Source organism: Strix aluco, chromosome 1 (genome assembly GCF_031877795.1).
Source record: "Strix aluco isolate bStrAlu1 chromosome 1, bStrAlu1.hap1, whole genome shotgun sequence".
Taxonomy (NCBI): domain Eukaryota; kingdom Metazoa; phylum Chordata; class Aves; order Strigiformes; family Strigidae; genus Strix; species Strix aluco.
This window is the reverse complement of record NC_133931.1, coordinates 35,537,565-35,555,667: the sequence shown is the minus strand read 5'-3', so window position 1 is coordinate 35,555,667 and position 18,103 is coordinate 35,537,565. Positions and strand designations below refer to the sequence as shown.

The following is an 18,103-nucleotide window of genomic DNA, read 5'->3' as shown; positions in this document are numbered from 1 at the left end:
CCCCATATACTCATCACACCTGCATTCTGCTTAGCTGCATTTCACTCTTTTTGGGTATTACAGCAATCTTTTTTCAGACTTAGTGTGGCCTTGGAAGTACACCAGACATCACCAAATGGATTTAACAGTACCATTTCTGAGAAACTAGAGCAAATGCTTTTGTGAATGAGCTTAAACTGAGCTTTAAAACAGAAAACAATTTATTTTAGCATTTCTAATAGAAACCTGGATTTACTTAGGACTTCTAATGAAAACAATATATTTTTCCAAGTGTTATAATAATTTTTGCATCACTTTAACACTTTGCACACTATCTCAAAGCTGCCCATATTCCTTTGAGTATAAATAACTAAACTTTGTAGTAAAACCATTAGGTTCTCTGATAGGTTAATTTCTTTTCTCAGAATGTTGATTCTGTAAATGAGAATGACCAGCTATTCCAGGCAAAATGGAAGGCTGTGAGGTACAGAGGTGCTTGAACTTTATCAAAATGAATGACAAAATATTTCAGAAAACCTATCTCCTGAGACAGAAATTGCAATATTATTTCTAGGAAGCATTCGTCTACTTACACATTTTAATCATGATGAGAAACTGGGTTCACCTTCATACTACTGCTTACTTTTTAACATTTTGCTCTCAACCTAATTCAGGGCAAATACCTTCAATTCTTGTAGCACCTGAAATTTGTCTAGACATGCCAATTTGGCAGGACTAGTCTCTTGAACAATGTTTCTTGTTTATTTTTCTTAACTTTGACTTTTGGCTCATAAATTTACACATGGCTAAGAAGGTGCGCACTATGTAGTACTAAATTGACAGCTTTACACACGGTATTTCCCAATCACTTCTCTGCACTGTGTAAAGTTTTACATAATTACATTTAATGCAGAAAATAATGTTCTGCACATTTTCTTCACTTGGTAACTTGCAAGAATAAATACCACCTTCCACTTTAATTTAAAAATGGTAAGACCAATCATGGCTTGATTTCTGAAATGAATTGGCTTACTGCAGGCAGTAAAACCATCAGGTTTTGACCATGTCTAAGATGATTCTAATGTTTTCTCTCTGTGCAAAAGTCAAAACATTAAAACAAAATAACGAATGAAGCAGCCAAAGCAGCTTCCATCATTCTGAGTTTATTTGACACATGCACACTTGAAAGGATTTAAGCAGGCCCTGACAAATACACTTATATCAGTCTAACCAAAACATTGTTTATTTTGTTTTACAGATTTTGGCCATTGTGTCCATTCTGTTCATCGTACTGTCCACTATTGCTTTGTCTCTTAACACACTGCCAGAGCTTCAAGAAATAGATGAATTTGGGCAGCCAAATGACAACCCTCAGCTAGCACACGTTGAAGCTGTGTGTATTGCTTGGTTTACCATGGAGTACCTTTTGCGTTTTCTGTCCTCACCAAATAAGTGGAAGTTCTTCAAAGGCCCATTAAATGTCATTGACTTACTGGCTATCTTGCCATACTATGTCACCATTTTCCTCACGGAGTCCAATAAAAGTGTCCTGCAGTTCCAAAACGTCAGACGCGTGGTTCAGATATTTCGTATTATGAGGATCCTAAGGATTCTTAAGCTCGCCAGACATTCAACAGGCCTTCAGTCTTTAGGTTTTACGCTCAGGCGCAGTTACAATGAATTGGGCTTGTTGATATTATTTTTAGCCATGGGAATAATGATATTTTCGAGTCTTGTATTCTTTGCTGAAAAGGACGAGGATGCTACAAAATTTACCAGTATCCCTGCATCATTCTGGTGGGCAACAATCACTATGACTACTGTAGGATATGGTGACATTTATCCTAAGACGTTATTAGGTAAAATAGTTGGAGGACTCTGCTGTATCGCTGGAGTGCTGGTCATAGCCCTGCCCATACCAATTATTGTGAACAATTTCTCAGAGTTTTATAAGGAGCAGAAAAGACAGGAGAAGGCAATTAAGAGGAGAGAAGCACTTGAGCGAGCTAAAAGAAATGGCAGTATTGTCTCTATGAACCTGAAAGATGCCTTTGCTCGCAGTATGGAAATGATAGATGTAGCAGTAGATTCAGGTAAGCCTGGAGAAGCAGCCAATCCAAAGGAGACAGCTGATGACAACCACCTGTCCCCAAGCCGGTGGAAATGGGCCAGAAGGACAATGTCTGAAACAAGCTCAAACAAGTCTTATGAGAACAAATACCAAGAAGTTAGTCAACAAGACTCCCATGAACAATTAAACAATGCTGCAGCATCCTCCAGCCCGCAGCACCTCAGTGCCCAAAAACTGGAGATGTTGTATAATGAAATTACTAAAACTCAGTCTCAGCCTAATCTTAATGCTGGTTACCAAGACCAGTCAGCAAAGCCACCTGTGTATGAAGAAGAAATAGAAATGGAAGAAGTTACTGGTCAGAGAGATCCATTGTCAGCTGGACCTACGGACATCATAACAGACATGAGAAGCACATCCAGTATTGATAGTTTTGCCAGTTGTGCGACTGACTTCACAGAAACAGAGAGGTCTCCCCTTTCTCTGTTTCCTGGCTCTCACTTGCAGATGAGATTTCCAGCTGATGCTGTTAACGTGGAAGACAACCAAAGAGTAAGGAGTTCTCAGCTTATACCATTCACAAAAGACAGAGCATTTTCTCCAACTGATGTCACCTTCGACTATAATCCAATTGATAGAGCTGTTATCAGTGATGGCAGTGGGTCCCAAACTGTTTTGCATGGTCATTTGCATTTTGACACTGCCATGGAAAGCCCCAAAAGTTCCCTGAAAGGTAGCAACCCATTAAAATCCAGATCCCTTAAAGTTAATTTTAAAGACAATAGAGGTGGTGCTCCACAAACTCCACCAAGCACTGCAAGGCCACTGCCAGTAATGGCAGGAACAGACTTCACACAGGCCACCCCTCAGCACATCAGCACCATTCTCCTAGAAGAAAATTCACCCCAAGGTGAACGACCTTTACTTGGTGCTGACACATTAGCACTTTGTCAGGGACCTGCTAAAAAATCATCCCCTCTCTTTCCCAAACAAAAGATTTTCACTTTCCCTTCAAAAGAGAGGAGGAGCTTCACTGAAATAGACACTGGAGAAGAAGAAGAGTTTATGGAGTTACATGGTATAAAACATGAAAAACAGCAGGATATCAAGACAAATTGCTGTGGGGATAAACACAGTGATGGCAACCATTTAACAGAGGAGCCACAGGTCAGCTCTTCACCCCAAAGCATGAGCCACAACTGTACTCAAGACATTTACCATGCTGTGGGTGAGGTAAAGCAAGACAGTAACCAAGAAGGTCACAAAATGGAAAACCATTTATTTGCCCCAGAAATTCATTCAAGTCCGGGAGAAACTGGTTACTGTCCCACACGTGAAACTAGCATGTGACTAGTTACAAAAGCAATAAAAATACCGTTTCTTAAAACACAATTAGTAATGCCTATGAACTAAAACATGGAAAGCCTCAAAAAAGTGCATAAAATGTTATTTTTGCATGGCATGAAGAGTTGTTCAGTTTAAATACTGTTTAATTTAAAAACAAAAAGACTGCTTTTTGTAACAAACTGAAAAAAATGGGGAAAAAAATGACTCAAGAACAGTGAATAAAATAAAGAGAGCTCTGTTAGGAGCCAGTGTTCTGCAACATCTGACATTTTTGATCCTTTCACTTATGATTGTAGACAGATTTTGAACTCTTTTAACTTATTTTGTTTTCTTGGTTACAATGAATTTTAGAATTTGCACAAGAAAGGATGAAATGTCAATGCATGCATTCATAAAGATGTGAAACAAGGTGCTTTGAGCTTGAAAATGCATATATTTGTAAATAGTTTGGGGTTGGGGGGAAAGCTACTGTTAACAAGGATTTATGGAAAAAGCATTTCCTGGGACACAGGTACTTCCTTCACAGCGTGCTGCCTGGAGGTTTTGTACAGACTTATGTTGCAAAATTGCAACTTCTACTTAAAGCATCTCACGTATCTTGCTTTCTGTTAAAAAGCTCATGAATATATCTGTTAATTAAGGACTACAGTATTTTAGTTTATCTGTGCTGTAAATGTTGATTTTTTTTATTTGCATAACTTTACTTATTGCATTTGTCAGTTTAATTAATGATCCTGTGAGGAAAAGCAAAGATTTAATGACCAGAACTTGAAGCATTTGATATTTTTATAGAAAACTGCCAACATTTCATAACTAAGAAAAAGCCGTTCCATTTTAAAGTAAAAAAACATAGAGTTATTTCTGTGGCAATAAATAGTGCCAAATGGCTATATAGACATATCCAGAAGTTCTCAATCTCTTAGAATATTTCTTTTAGTTTGGTATTAAAAAAAAAACAACTACCCATATTCTGGTTTTCCTTTGATTTAACAATATTTGATTCTACATGATCTTTGAGCTCTCTCCCATACTTCAATAATGGCAATGTTGTTGAATCTGTTATGGTGTAAGGACATAAGAGACAAACTTTGTAGGGGGAAGTAGTACCTTCTATTATCACAAATCATATAGCTGGAAAAAAGGGGCTTCAAGTACATGTAACTTGCCCCAGGTCTTCCATGCCCCAAAGCTGGTCTGTGTTTTTCAGTTCAATCATTTGGACTGACCAAAGGTATCACCTGACTCACCAACTTTGCCTCAACCCATCCTCCCACGGCTGTTCCAAAATGGAGTATAGGCTTTCCCCTACACTTAAATAAAGGGAAATATCAATCATCCCATTGACAACTGCCAAAGCACCTTTGGTTTCTCTGATACTCTCCAGCTTTGTAAAAGAAAGATGCTGAACCAAAGCCTTCATTACAAAGTACCCACCTAACCATTGTCTGAAAAAAGCTCTTTTTTTAATCCAGCACCAATAGCTTCCTATGATATAATATTTAAAAAGGCCTATAGATCACTTTAATTCCCTAAATCATAAAAAGTTTATTCAATTCATTAATCATAATCATAAGCAAAAGTATGCAGCTACACAGGCATGTCCTACAAATTGTTGGGGTTTTTTTAGTAAAGCAGCATACAGGTATTTTTACGCTATCCTCTGATTTCTGCTGAAATTGGATACTCCCTTACAACAGTTTTATAAGAGCAGCAGTCCAGCCTCGAAGCTAATAGCCAAAGGGTCCAGCAGTTAAAAGTCTGAGGAGGTTTATAAATTCTAGCATCAGTTCTCCATGGCTCCATGGGCTTGTTGTCAGAAATTGAGCTTCTCACTTCCCCACACACAGAAGGGAGTGAATGCTTCTTCCAGGTCAGTGCTGTAACAGCAAGCATTGCAAAGACACTGAGACAGCAGGAATGGAAGCCCTAAAAGCACTTTAGACCAACCAACTCATTGTTTGTAACAGCAGGCTTCTACTTCCCACAGTGGACCTAGGTTAATTTTTACTTATGTGTCATTTTCTGTCACTTAAATGAGTAAAAATCAGGCACCTAATGCATTTAATGTAAAAGAGCAAGCATTTTTGTTGCAACATTGCCTCCTGCTTGAAATGGCTGTGCTGATGCCACAGACCTCACTCAAGCCTAGCCCATGGAAAAGAAGCAAGTTTGAAGAGCCCCAAAATATGGATTCTGGTGGCTGGGCCAAACAATGAGCACAGCACAATCCTTTGAGTTAAAAAAAAAAAAAAAATCATATATATTGCCATAAGTTTTCTGATTTCCGTAACAAGATAATGTTGAAGAGTCTCTTCAGTCATTTGAAAAACTGGGAATGTAATGTTATTTTTCCAAAACAATGTCTGGTCATTAATTCTCAAAATAAAAATGAACCTTTTTTTCTTAGTTGCAGTTCATTGCAACTTGTTGTTGCATTCAGTTTTACCTGTTTATATGGCATTCTGCTTAACATTTTTCTATCATCTTGTGTCTCACTATTCCAAAAATTAGCTCTTTGAGTATTTTATAGTCATTAATCTTCTACATTTATTTTTATTTTTTAGTTCCTAGATATTTTCAGTGACTAAAACTAAATGCCAGTCAATTTTTATATGCCTAAAGTATTGGTCTGTATTTTCTATGTGCAGTTTTATGAAATCACATGGGCCTGTTCGATCTGCCTTTACATCCCAGTGAACTAATGAAGACCAAATTAAGTCCAAATGGGACCTGATCCCATGTTCTGGATCCACAGAAAAATCCCATTCAAGAGAATGATGTTGTTCTGGCAAGACTGAGGCCTGTGTCATGTTCCTTCTGTGTGCTTTTTCTCCCAGGTGACTCCTACTCTTTGGAAAAGTTCCCTCAGATCTGTGCCACTTGGTGGAAAGGGAGGAGTCCAGCCATAGGGAACATGTTGCAGGAACAGAGATTTGATTCCTTAAGCTCTCCTGAGCTAAACTTTATGCAAACCTGATTCTGCCCTATTAAAATCACTAAAAAAATCAATAGCAGTAAAATCAAAGCCTCAGTTGATGAACTTCCCCTGAAACCAATGGGAGTCTGACAGAAAAAGGGACTGACTGAAATATAAATGAGGATGGCAAGAGCCTCTCTCTCTTGATGAAAATCAACAGGATCTTTAACTATATAAATCAGATGAGAAGACCAGGCCCTTATTGACTGCCATATTTCAAAGGTTTTCAGAGAAGCACATTTATTTTGAAATTGTACAAGCAAAAGAAATGCAACTCTCTTTATTAACAGATGTATTTTTTTGAAATCTTGGAAGCAAAAGGATTAAGCTTTAGTAGTGCTTTTGGTATAATTTCATTATATACTTTTGACTATGCTGAGTATGATTTCCAGAAGCACAGGTTTAGACATTTGGTTTTTCCAGTCTTGACTGCATACATGGGATCCAATCCTGAATACCTAGCTCATGTATAATTCCCAATTAAAACATTTAGTTGAGCAGCTGCAAGACTGGACCTAGCTTTCATTCCAGTACAGCAGGTGTAAGAAGTGCAGTCCAGGATCACTTCATTCATCATGAATTGCTATGTAGCAAATTATGCAAAATTACATGAGTATATTTTTCTGTTTTTCTAAAACTCTGAAGCCATTTCAGACTTATTACCCATTCACTACAGTAAGGGGAGGGTTGTTTTTGAGTTCTGGAGTCAGTCTCCAACAGTTGTGGAATTTCAAAACAACTTAAGGAGTCTTAGGATGAAGTCACTCCCCTGTGCACCTGAAAGGGGTCTGACTCCATATCACTGGAAAATGAAGAATGTTCAGGGAGATAGCTTTGCAATCAATCTATTTTTTATATTTTATACTAACTGCAGAATCCTGAATCAAAGTTTTAATTCCTTTTCAATGATGAAACCAAATGTACACATTTAAAAGATGTTCACAGAGTAATCAGAACAATTTTTGAGCAAATAGTCACCTTAATCCAAATGCAGGGTGGGGGGAATAATATATCGCACAAACTGCAGAGGAAGTTCATACAGGAAAGCTGTTTACAGGGGAAGCATACAACATAAAGAATGTAAAATGGTGTAGGAAGTTATTGCACTACAGAATTTATATAAAATACACTTTTTTAAATAAAAACACAAAAGGCCTTTTAATGCTTCATTGTATAGAACATAGCAGCCTCTGTGCTAATGCAGCAATCTAATGCACTGTGTCCTCACTTCAAAATTGGTCTCAAAATTCAAACATTAGTGATGTTAGAGAGGTGATATCTGATCTAACACTAGAGCAACTGACTTGAAGAGCTTTTTAGCACAATATTACATAACCAAAAGTCTGTACAGAAAATTGTATTTTTGCCTATAACGTACATAAATCAAAATGACAATTGGCTTCTTGAGTCTTTTCCTAACAGGTAACACTGGGCAACATATTTTTATTCCTTGAAAAACAACTAGTTCTTTTAAAAGTAGGTCTCTTCGCCTACATGTAGACTGAGCTTCTGTTTCCTTAGATCTGTTTGAAACAAGGTTTACCTTCAGATTATTTAAGTAATTCCTTCAACTTCAGCTCTAAACCACGGTCCAGTACAAAATCCAGTTGTCCTTTTTGAGTCCTACTGCAAATACAGTCAGCCTGGTAAAAATGTCCAGGGCCTACCTGACTGATTTTTTAAATTCATGTAATTTTTGAATCATTTGGATAGAAGATAAAGTGTAACATTTTGATCATGCAAAACATATTTTAAAAGCAAACTGCAAGAATTATGTTTTTTCAAAGTAACCAGCACAGATCAAGCAAGAGATGCAAATACCGCAAAGTGGGAATAAAGGCAGAAAATTGTAAGTAAACAAGGCATATTTTAATATGTTATATAAACAAGAGATATAATAAAACATATAAAATAGTCCTTGTTCACACTTAATGAGGTAAAAATGCCAGTAGCAAAAGATTTAATTCCAGTCCTACCCAATCTTAATTTTTATCCTAGAACCAAGAGGTCTCTACTGAGGTTTTCAGTGATGTTATTACCCACTTGCCTGCTACATGAATATTTGATCTGTAATCATCTTTCAGAGACTTTCCTGAAAAAGAAGATACTGTGTTCTTATCGTTGTTGATATTTGGATCTCTTCCCATTGCCCTCCAAACACCAACCTTCTCTTCTTCTTGGGAGCATTTAGAAGCAACCCACCAAACAAAATGATAGGTGTGTCTTGTTTATCAGGAAAGCGTTTTGGTAGTCTGGTGCAAGTGGCCAGATGGACTCTATTGCATTTGAACCAAGGAGCAAGAAGAACTGAGTGTCATTTCTTTCTGTTATTGTTGCAGCCATACCATCTCACAACTTCACGTTTTCTAGTTTTAAAATGCTCTAACTCCTCCAGTGTCCCCCTCAACGTGCAAGATGTTTCAGTGCATTTGTTCAGTGCTTTTGCAAGAGCTTTGTAAAAGCAGTTGACTGCTAAATGCTATTAAGAGAGCCACCAGTATAAGTGTTACTATTTGTCTCTTCTCCAATATATTTATTACTTAGTGGTACTCAGTTTAAACTCCAGCTGAAATGCTTTCATATTCTAAAACAGATCAGGTGTTCTGGGACCCAGATCCTTTGCAGCTACTCTATCAGTTTCCTTAATGAAGAACTGTTAGGTGACTGGCATGCAGAGACAAAATTGTTTGCATCACGTGATGGTTTCTTGTTCAGTAATTATACACCATGTGACATCTGAAGGTGGAGTAACATACTTCTCTTTGTGTTTTTTCTGTTGCAGGTTTAAATAATATTTTTTGGAAATGTTGTGTTATGATATTTGAGAAGTATTACCTTTTAGTGCAATGAAGATTTCTTCCAAAACAGCAGTGATACCTTATAGTCCTATATGATTGATGCCTATTTAATTTTCGTTTATGACATCTGACACAGATTCAGGTGGATCCCGTTGTAGAATAAGGAAGTAGCACACAAATACTTACTGCTCTTTGTAATTAAAAGTAGCTAAAGAACATGCTATTAGCTAACATTTCATTCAAAAAGATTATCCTAACTATACCTATGAACCAAATAGAACAGTGACATGTCGTTACCTTAGACATTGACGGTAGTCCTGTGGTTAATGTAAACCCTGAATCTAAGAGCAGTCTGTGTAATTAATATAATTAGGTTATTTTTTTACCTCAAGTGTTTAAATATATATTTAATATCAGCAGAAGTAATGCACATTTCTAAATCTGGAAGTCTACAGCTGTGTTTACACAGCTGGAAATCAGGACAGCTCTCTTGACGTGAATCTCTCAGCTATCCCTGCTCCTCTGCTTTGATTCACATCACAGAGCAATCATGGACCATGCAAACTGGATTACTTTTACATGAAGCTGAACCAGAAAACTTGTTCCATGAGGGCACCTTGAGTTCTGCAGCCAGTACGAAGCACTCAGGCCTTGGTACCAGACTAGTCCAAAATAGTAGCCCTGATACACACAGTGTGAATTGTCAGCACAGATTGTTTTCCTCAACAAATCTGCTTCTGTTGTGTTGTACTACTTGCTAATGTAGCCATAGACTATCTCTACCATGGTTATTACCTCCAGTCCATGTAGTCTTGGCTAAATCCCTTACTCAAGCAAGTTTTGCCATTGTCATCAGTGGTATTGCATAAAAAGAACAATATATAGCCAAAGATGAAATTGGCCCCAGTGTAACTTAACCCAGGTGGAATCATCTAAACAATACATTCTTGATAACCCTTGGAGAGTTGTGGTTTGTAGTTTGGACCACACCCCTTAAATACTGCGTATTTCTATAGTCAATTTACCTAAAGTTGATGTTACATTTGATTAAGACAGTACAGACAGCCCTACATTGACTCTCACTCCAAAATTGTTAAATCAGTGGAATGATTAAACTGACTGCAAGTAGCCCTATTTCACTTAACAGTAACTCTTAGTTTATACCTGTATGAATTAAAAAAAATGGCTGTCCAAATGGCTAAGCAGTGATGGAGGATCAGAAACCCAGCTTGAGTATTTTGTGCCAATCTACCATGTCTAGATATCTTTCCATTTGGATCTTCAGTTGAAATTTATTTAAATTGCGGGCCTAGTAGGGTTTTGATCATGTGCTTAGTTGCTCTGATATATAGGACATACCTTATAAAAGGTAATGCAAGAAACAAAAAGCCTATTCCTTACCTTAAATTTTTTAACAATTTCAAGGTGAAGGACGCATGTCTTATACTGATACTTTTGCTCTAGGTTCTGCTCAGAGAGCATCTCTCAGTGGAGGTTCAGAATACGAAACATTTATGCCTGTTCTTGAAGTCCTTAAGCAGAAAGCCAATGGGAATTCTGCCTGTATAAAACTGAAGGATGGAGCAATATATTATAGCTTTAGGCAAAAGGAACAGTTTCTAACACATATTACAAAATGAAAAAAAGAAAAAAACACTGTTGGGGACAATCACATGGGTACTTCTGCTAGGATGCAGAGTTCTGGATTTATACCTCTAAATTTTCAAAGAGTTATGCAGAGTTTAACCTATGTAACTCTTTCAAAAGTCAAAGGAGCCATGCTGATAAGCTGAAACATGGAGGGATTAGTGTACAAAGAACCTGAGAGTTGAATACATAGCCTATTGCTTTAAGATCACTGTAAATATCAACTAAAAATACGTACTAATTCATGTTTATAAGTTATTACTGTGTTAGTTTCATAGATATGGTAGCATGACTATTATTAGTTTTATTGAGTTTAATGAACTTTACTTTGTATTCCTCTGTGAATGCTCTGAATGCTGCAAACAAAAAAAGCACAACAGTATTTTTTCAAGTTCTCTTGGCGCGATAGCAGTGTCTTCACTATTGTTCAATTTTACAGAATTAGCAACATTTCATCATACAATGCTATATTAACAACATACCTTTCTTTAAAGAACTGTCACTAGGAGATAAAAGCATATGTGATAAGTCTTGTCTAATCTCATTCATCTGCCTTTACAAAATGCCCCAGACATTTTGTGGGAGAATATGCTGCTTTTGCTTCATGCGTTGTTTGTATTTGGGGGTGGGGCAGGGGAATAATAGGGCATTTTGCAATGGTAATTGCATCTAACATGCTTTTTTTCATTATTATTGTATTTGTTAGAAACATTTTGATTTAATTTCTTTTTGTAGATCAGACTGTTTGACAATAGCTTTATTTTTTCAGCTAACCATCTGATTCCATTAGACTAATAACTTCTCACATTCAGTGGTACTCGTATCAATGTCTCCATATCAGCTGCATTTTAACTTCATAAAAAAGGAAATGTGATTATTATTTTTGTCATACTAGATTTTGCTGATCAACTAAATATTTCTGCACCAATCTACATATTAATATGCATGTTGTAGTCTGTACAATTGTTCAACATCAAAATACCTGTTTAATTTATGTCAAATGTCTGTAAAATAAATGCATTGTTCTCCATTTCAGTCTGATAGAGTAAGCAGGATAGTAAATAAATGTGTAAATGAATCATCTGTGTCTCATTTCAGTTCTCTGCATGAAACCACTTTACATTGAACATTGCATATATACCAAAACAATAATCCATAGTGTCTTTAGATTTCATTACTTGACAATATTATATAGGGATCTCTGGCAGCCAGTGTGTACAGAAATAAATCATTTAGCTATGCAAATAAAGTCAGAATCCATTACTTTTTAAAAAATTACAGTGCTACTAAGCCTTTCTTTTCCCCTCTCTGTTCAGCATTACTGCTAATTACTATTCACACTGTCATAGATACAAGACCTCAAATGACTTTACAAGGGTGAGTAAACATTATTGCCTGAGGGATGGAAAGATATAGCAGCCTTTTTTTGGATAGTCAAGCCTAGGTACCTCAGCCTAATATTCAGAGGTGGTGGATAAACCAATCTCTTGTTCAACTTACTAATAAGCAACAATCTAGCTTGGACCCCAGCACCTTTCTGCCTAATGTGGATCAATTTTTTAATAGCCCAAAACCTGAAAAAAAAAATAAGTTGCACTGGGAATTATTTTCTTCCTTCAAGATGAGTCATGGAAATAACTTTTTTTACAGGCAAAGTTTTGCTGCAAATGCAATTATAATAGAGCATCTCTAGCATTCAGAAAATAAGGAATATGATTTCTTTATCTTCAAAATAGAAAGCTATTTTTTAATTTCTACATCTGAACTGCATTACAATGGAATAAAAATACAGGACCACATTCTGCCCTTTGGTGAGCAGGCTAGTTGTAGTTATTATGAGAGGCACGCTTTAGCCTCACAACCACATTGTGCTACACATACCTCAAGACACAGTTCTTTGCACTGCAGAACTTTTCCCCTTTAAGCTTTTAATCTAAGGATTCCTTCTCTGAATGCACACTACTGTACATCAATCTAAATTTGTTCCGTCTTCCTGTTCTCCGTCAAACACATTCCCAATATCTTTCCTTAAAAACAAACGCCACACCTTTGTTATTGCTTCTCCCGGTCTCTTCTTCTTGGCATTGATTTGAATAATTGCATTTGAAAGAAAGGATATTAAGTTTTATATATTATTCAATAACCAAGCAGTCTGCAGCCCACACATCTGTCTGCGGTACCCGAAAATAACTCCAAAACTGCAGTTCTAGGTGCACATTCCAGCTGCCCCATGATTCCGCACTGCAGCAAGACCTGAGGCTTGTGTAAGTCCTCTGACCCTCCAGATTTTCACTGCACAGAAAGGAAACTAAGCCATGCAGGAGAAACAGAGTGGGAGCATTTTCCAATAATCACTGAGCCTGGACAATCAAGGGACAGGATACACCACCACAGTTCAGATCAGACACAGCTAAAATTTTTTCTTTGATCATGTTGTGAGATTAGGAGATCTTTCTGTTCTAGCTATTTAATCTTCTTCCATCTCCTTTTCCCCCTCTATTCTTTCTTGTGGAGTTCATTTCAAAAAAATATCTAGCACCCTAGCTTTTCACCCCAACTCTATAGCAGCCTAAGAAAGGAACAGATTGATGCTACCAAGAAAATACAAAAAATCTCCACTACCTTTTTTCATGCAATCTGACCTGCGACTGAACACAAATCCATCTAGAAAGCAGGAAACTATTTTATGCAAAGCTGCAAATGTGATATGTGCTAGGAATTAAGTTCTAAAGAAAGAAATATTCCTGGCAGACCAGGAATAGAGCAGGTCACATCACACAGATAAAGTACTGAGATGCCAGAAGGTTAGTGTAAGAGTACCCCTCTCTAATCTATTCAGTAGGCAAACTTCATGCAATTCTAATATAAATATTAGGAAAGAAAACCTAAATAGTCAGAATATCATTATGTTAAACTTTAATTTACTGTATAGGCTTAAACCATGTTCCTGCTGACTGAGTGCACATTTACATTGAAAAAACTAAATCAAAAGTTGAGCAAAATTTGTTCAAACCTTTTTTTTTTGGCCTCTAGAAACCCACGTCCATTTTTCTACCTTAAAGAAAGATAGAAATGGGGAGGGAAAAATTAGACTATATTGTATTATGTAGTAGGTTGGGTGTTTTTTAGAGGTTTCAGAGTACCTCACAGACCACAGGTCTCAATTGCCCGCATAAGCAAATGGTGAAAGTGTCTACAAAAAAACATTACTTATCTGTGATGACAGCAAACCAGTTTCCAGGTCCTCACCTTCTGAAAAGAGTTTGCATACTTTACCGTCTAAACTGTGGCTTTCTCCAAACAAAATATCAACTTTTAATGGATAAATTCAAGAGCAGTTGTTAATAGAGCTGATTCATTTTTAGACTGTGAGACAATAAACTTTCCCCCAGTTAAAATAACTCAAATTACCTTTCAAACAGCACTTTTAGTACTTACAGATTTTCATCCAAGCACTGAAATACCAGCAGACTTTATCTATGGGCACCACAGAATCCACAACTGAAATTAATTTGAAATTTTTATGCCTATTTATGAAGATAGTTTCATTCAAGTAAGCAGCCACTTTTCATTATTTCACCACTATTTTCTCCTCAGTCATATACTGAAATGATACCAGGATTGCAAAACAGCTATTTTCTCTTCATCAGTTCATGATGAAAATGCTAATCAAAACTGTAACTGCATCTTGCAAGCAACACAGAGGTTTTGACTCATATTTTTGTTCTGCACTAGAACAAAAAATGGGAACTTTGACACTGACACTGAAAGCCAATAGATCTGGCATCAAAGATTATCCTTGATTAATGCCCTTCCTCCAAGAGCTAACCTGGCTGTTAGCTGGGGCTGGAAGGGACTGAGCCTATTCCTTTGTCCTCATGGACTACCTAAGGGGACATGGCCCTCACTTGGGTCCTGTAACTAGAAATCTTCAGCGTGGGACCTCAACCAGAGGGAAGCATAGCCTGACCTCCAGCACAGACCTGGCATCTGGGCATTTTCCAATGCTTGCTTTTAAAACCAGACTGAATTCTACTCCGTCCTCCCAAAGCCATCATCTATAGATATCCAACATTATACAAGAAGCCCTGATTGACCTGAAATCCAGTCATAATGACTCAATATCGATGAAAACTATAGCTGCCTTGCCCACATCAGGACTTTATCTATTTTGTCATTATGTTTTAATAAAATCCTACTACTGAACAAGGCACTACAAGCCAATGAAGATTGAGAACCGGCTTTAATGGAAGTTTTGACTACCTAAATGATTCAAAATTGAACTCTACATTTACAAAATTCTTTCTTTTCAGCTTTTTGGGAAAAAGTGCTGCACAAACAAGACTATGTACTCCCCATGAAAATATAAAATAATTGCATTATTGAGTCATGGTAATTAATTTATCAAAGGACTTTCACTTTTAGACACACAAAGTTACTGATGCTTGATAGATTGAAAAATAGACACTATTAATCAGATGATGAGAAAAACAGTCTGCAGTTTTGTTAGCCAACAACATCAGAGGGCCCAGAAGGAGCACGAGTTTACTCAAAGCTGCTAACTTGGCTTAAAACTACAAATTGACCTAGTCTTAATGAGGATTTTATCTGGTATTAGTTTCTACAGGTGAGCTAAGAAATAGTTAAATGCACGGAGAGACAAAAATATTTGTTAATCACCAATGTGCCTTCAAATGCATTAATCTGTATTTTAAAAAGCATTTAATCATGTTGAACTACTATAACTATGAAATACATCTTATTTGCAGAAAGTAAAGACAAGCCAAACATGAACAGCACAAAAAGGAATAAATTTTTAAATTATAATAAAAAAGCATGATTTGTTTTGTTATTTCTCACTCTTCATCCTCATGTTTTCTACAGATTATCATCCCTCCCACACTGGAAATCAGCACAGCAACAATTTATTGCTAATCTCACCTAAATTATCATTTAGGTATTCCTACTGAAAAAAAATCAGGTTATGTTATCACTCACTGTTATTTAAACTATTAATGAAACTATTGTTTTACTTCACAAAATAAATCTATTTTTATTATTTGTTCTCTTATGTTACAGTTTTCAAATGGCAGACAATTTGCAGTTTTTCTTCATAATGTCTTCCCGTGTCAATTGTTTCTATTAGATGGCAAGAGATGAGCTGTCGACTGTGAAGTATCAGTACAGTACCCATATCCATGCTATTAAAGTTAAAAAAGCTTCTTAAGAGATTATTACAATTTAGTGCATTCATTAAGGAAACGGGTTCAAAGTGAACTTCATTCTGATTAGACTTTGGATAATCCACAGTTAATAGAGCCATTATGAATGACTCAACTGCAGGAAATGTTTCTACCTTATTAAACGCTAAGGCATCCAACCACAAAACACAGATCCATAAAGAAGAAGAATTCATTAGCTCAGCCACTCAAGGAACTGCTTGTATTGACCACCTTTTCAATTTTAATCTTTTAATGTTGTTGGTTTAATGATTTAATTAAAATATATAAAGAAGTAAGCATAATTGTACCATTCTCAGAAAGGAACTGTGTCTTCAGTTCTCCAGTCCCTCAATAGGACGCTACATGACAGAAACATCTTATATTTGTAACTCATCTTCCAATAGCAAACCTGATCACCAGCTGAGCCATATACATACACATATAAACACCCATACACACACAGAGCATATATGGAATCTGGCACTATTTTAGCACAGTAGTCTGCAAACCAAAACCCTGCAATACCTCACAAATGTGCTATGATATAACTGCAATCTAAAGAGATTTCTCCGTTCGCTAAGGCACAGCAGAAAGGAGCATCTCACAGTTTTCTCAGCTCTAATTCACAGCTGAACCAAAAGAAGTTGCATACCAGGACATCATTTTTCATGAACACAGAAAAATGGAGGTGATAACACCTGCACGTCATGAGGCTGAGGCTTACATACCTGGTAGTAAATTAAAGCATATGTAGAATAGAATAATTTCATTCTGGCATGAAATGTTACATCTCCAAAACAAGACATTTCTTATGGCAGCAACAGTAGAACTACTGCTTTAATTATTCCCCACTCTTGCTTGCCTGACCTCTCTTCTTGTCAGGACCGTATAAGTAAGCCCTGTTAAAACACTTCAAGCAAGTTCCACAACTATGTTTACCTTGTAAGGACTGGAGAACAGCTCTAATTTTTCTATGAAATATTTCAAAACTAAATTGAAAGTTACCCCATTTCTTGGGGAAGATAAAATAAGATTCCCAGTAATCAAAAGAAAGAAAGATCTTAGTACATACCAAAAAATCAATTCTGTAGTGTTAAATAGTAACTGAAAAGAGTAGTTACTGTTTTTCATGTCTAAGCCCTCATTCTTACCTAGGAAAATTAACAAAGAAAAAAGCAAATTTTAAGAGGCACCACTGCATAAATATTCAGCTACCTTTGCTTTCTGCGAGAAGTTTCACTTCTGTATTTCCCCACAGTTAACACTGAAAGTGATTTTGGGATAATTATCATTTCTTGTTCTCCTTGAAATTTCTAATCATGACTTAAATCCCAGGGATTTTCAGCAGTGTATCCAGAGCTCTGAATGAATAAAACTGTAATTCCAGGAGTGTATTAATGTTGCAAATTAATTTGACATTCATTGCAATATGTCTGATCAGGGCAAACTACTTTGTTATCGTGCATATGTTCAGAGGCATTGCCTGTCACAATAGCTATTTAAAACAGTGTTAGAAATCTCATAAAGTCTACCAACCTCCCACTTCAAAATTTTAAACAACAGTAAATGATTCCCCTTTCATTTGGAAGCTTCAGTTGATAACAGCACCAAATTCAATTTCACCCACTCAACTGAGTCTCAAAATTTCCGGCTTTCTGGTATTAACTATAACTCATCTTCTCTGTCACTTTTACAGATACACAGGTAAGTATGCCTCTTTTTAGTACTTTCACAATATTAAAGTTGTTACAAGTCCTTTCTCTCCATCTGTTAAACACATACAATGTTCAGCTCATCAGTAGAGCCAGAGAATCGTATTTCCAAGACCTTATTTTCACACTGGGAACAGTTTCAAAGCTGTTAGTTCCTAGTGCCTGGAACATTAAGCAAAACAAATAAACACATAAATAAATTATGACTTCTAAACAAGAAAAGTTTCTGAGAGGTCTCTAACAATCATTTCATAGAAATATAGTTACCTAAGCTGAAATTGTGTATCTCAGGGATAATTCCACACAAAATGGTACAAAATGTCAGTCAGTACTCAGTATATCAGAGACAT

General features: G+C 36.5%; 1 protein-coding gene across 2 annotated transcripts in view; it reads left to right on the top strand.

Annotated features, from left to right (window-relative positions):
* KCNB2 (potassium voltage-gated channel subfamily B member 2) overlaps positions 1-11,897 on the top strand; it is a 203,770-nt gene extending 191,873 nt beyond the window's left edge. For both annotated transcript variants that reach the window (XM_074817529.1, XM_074817537.1), the window contains exon 3: positions 1,238-11,897. In XM_074817529.1, the coding sequence (XP_074673630.1) occupies positions 1,238-3,400 (2,163 nt within the window). In that variant the 3' untranslated portion in view covers positions 3,401-11,897. The remainder of the gene's footprint in view (positions 1-1,237) is intronic.
* Positions 11,898-18,103: the final 6,206 nt, after the last annotated feature.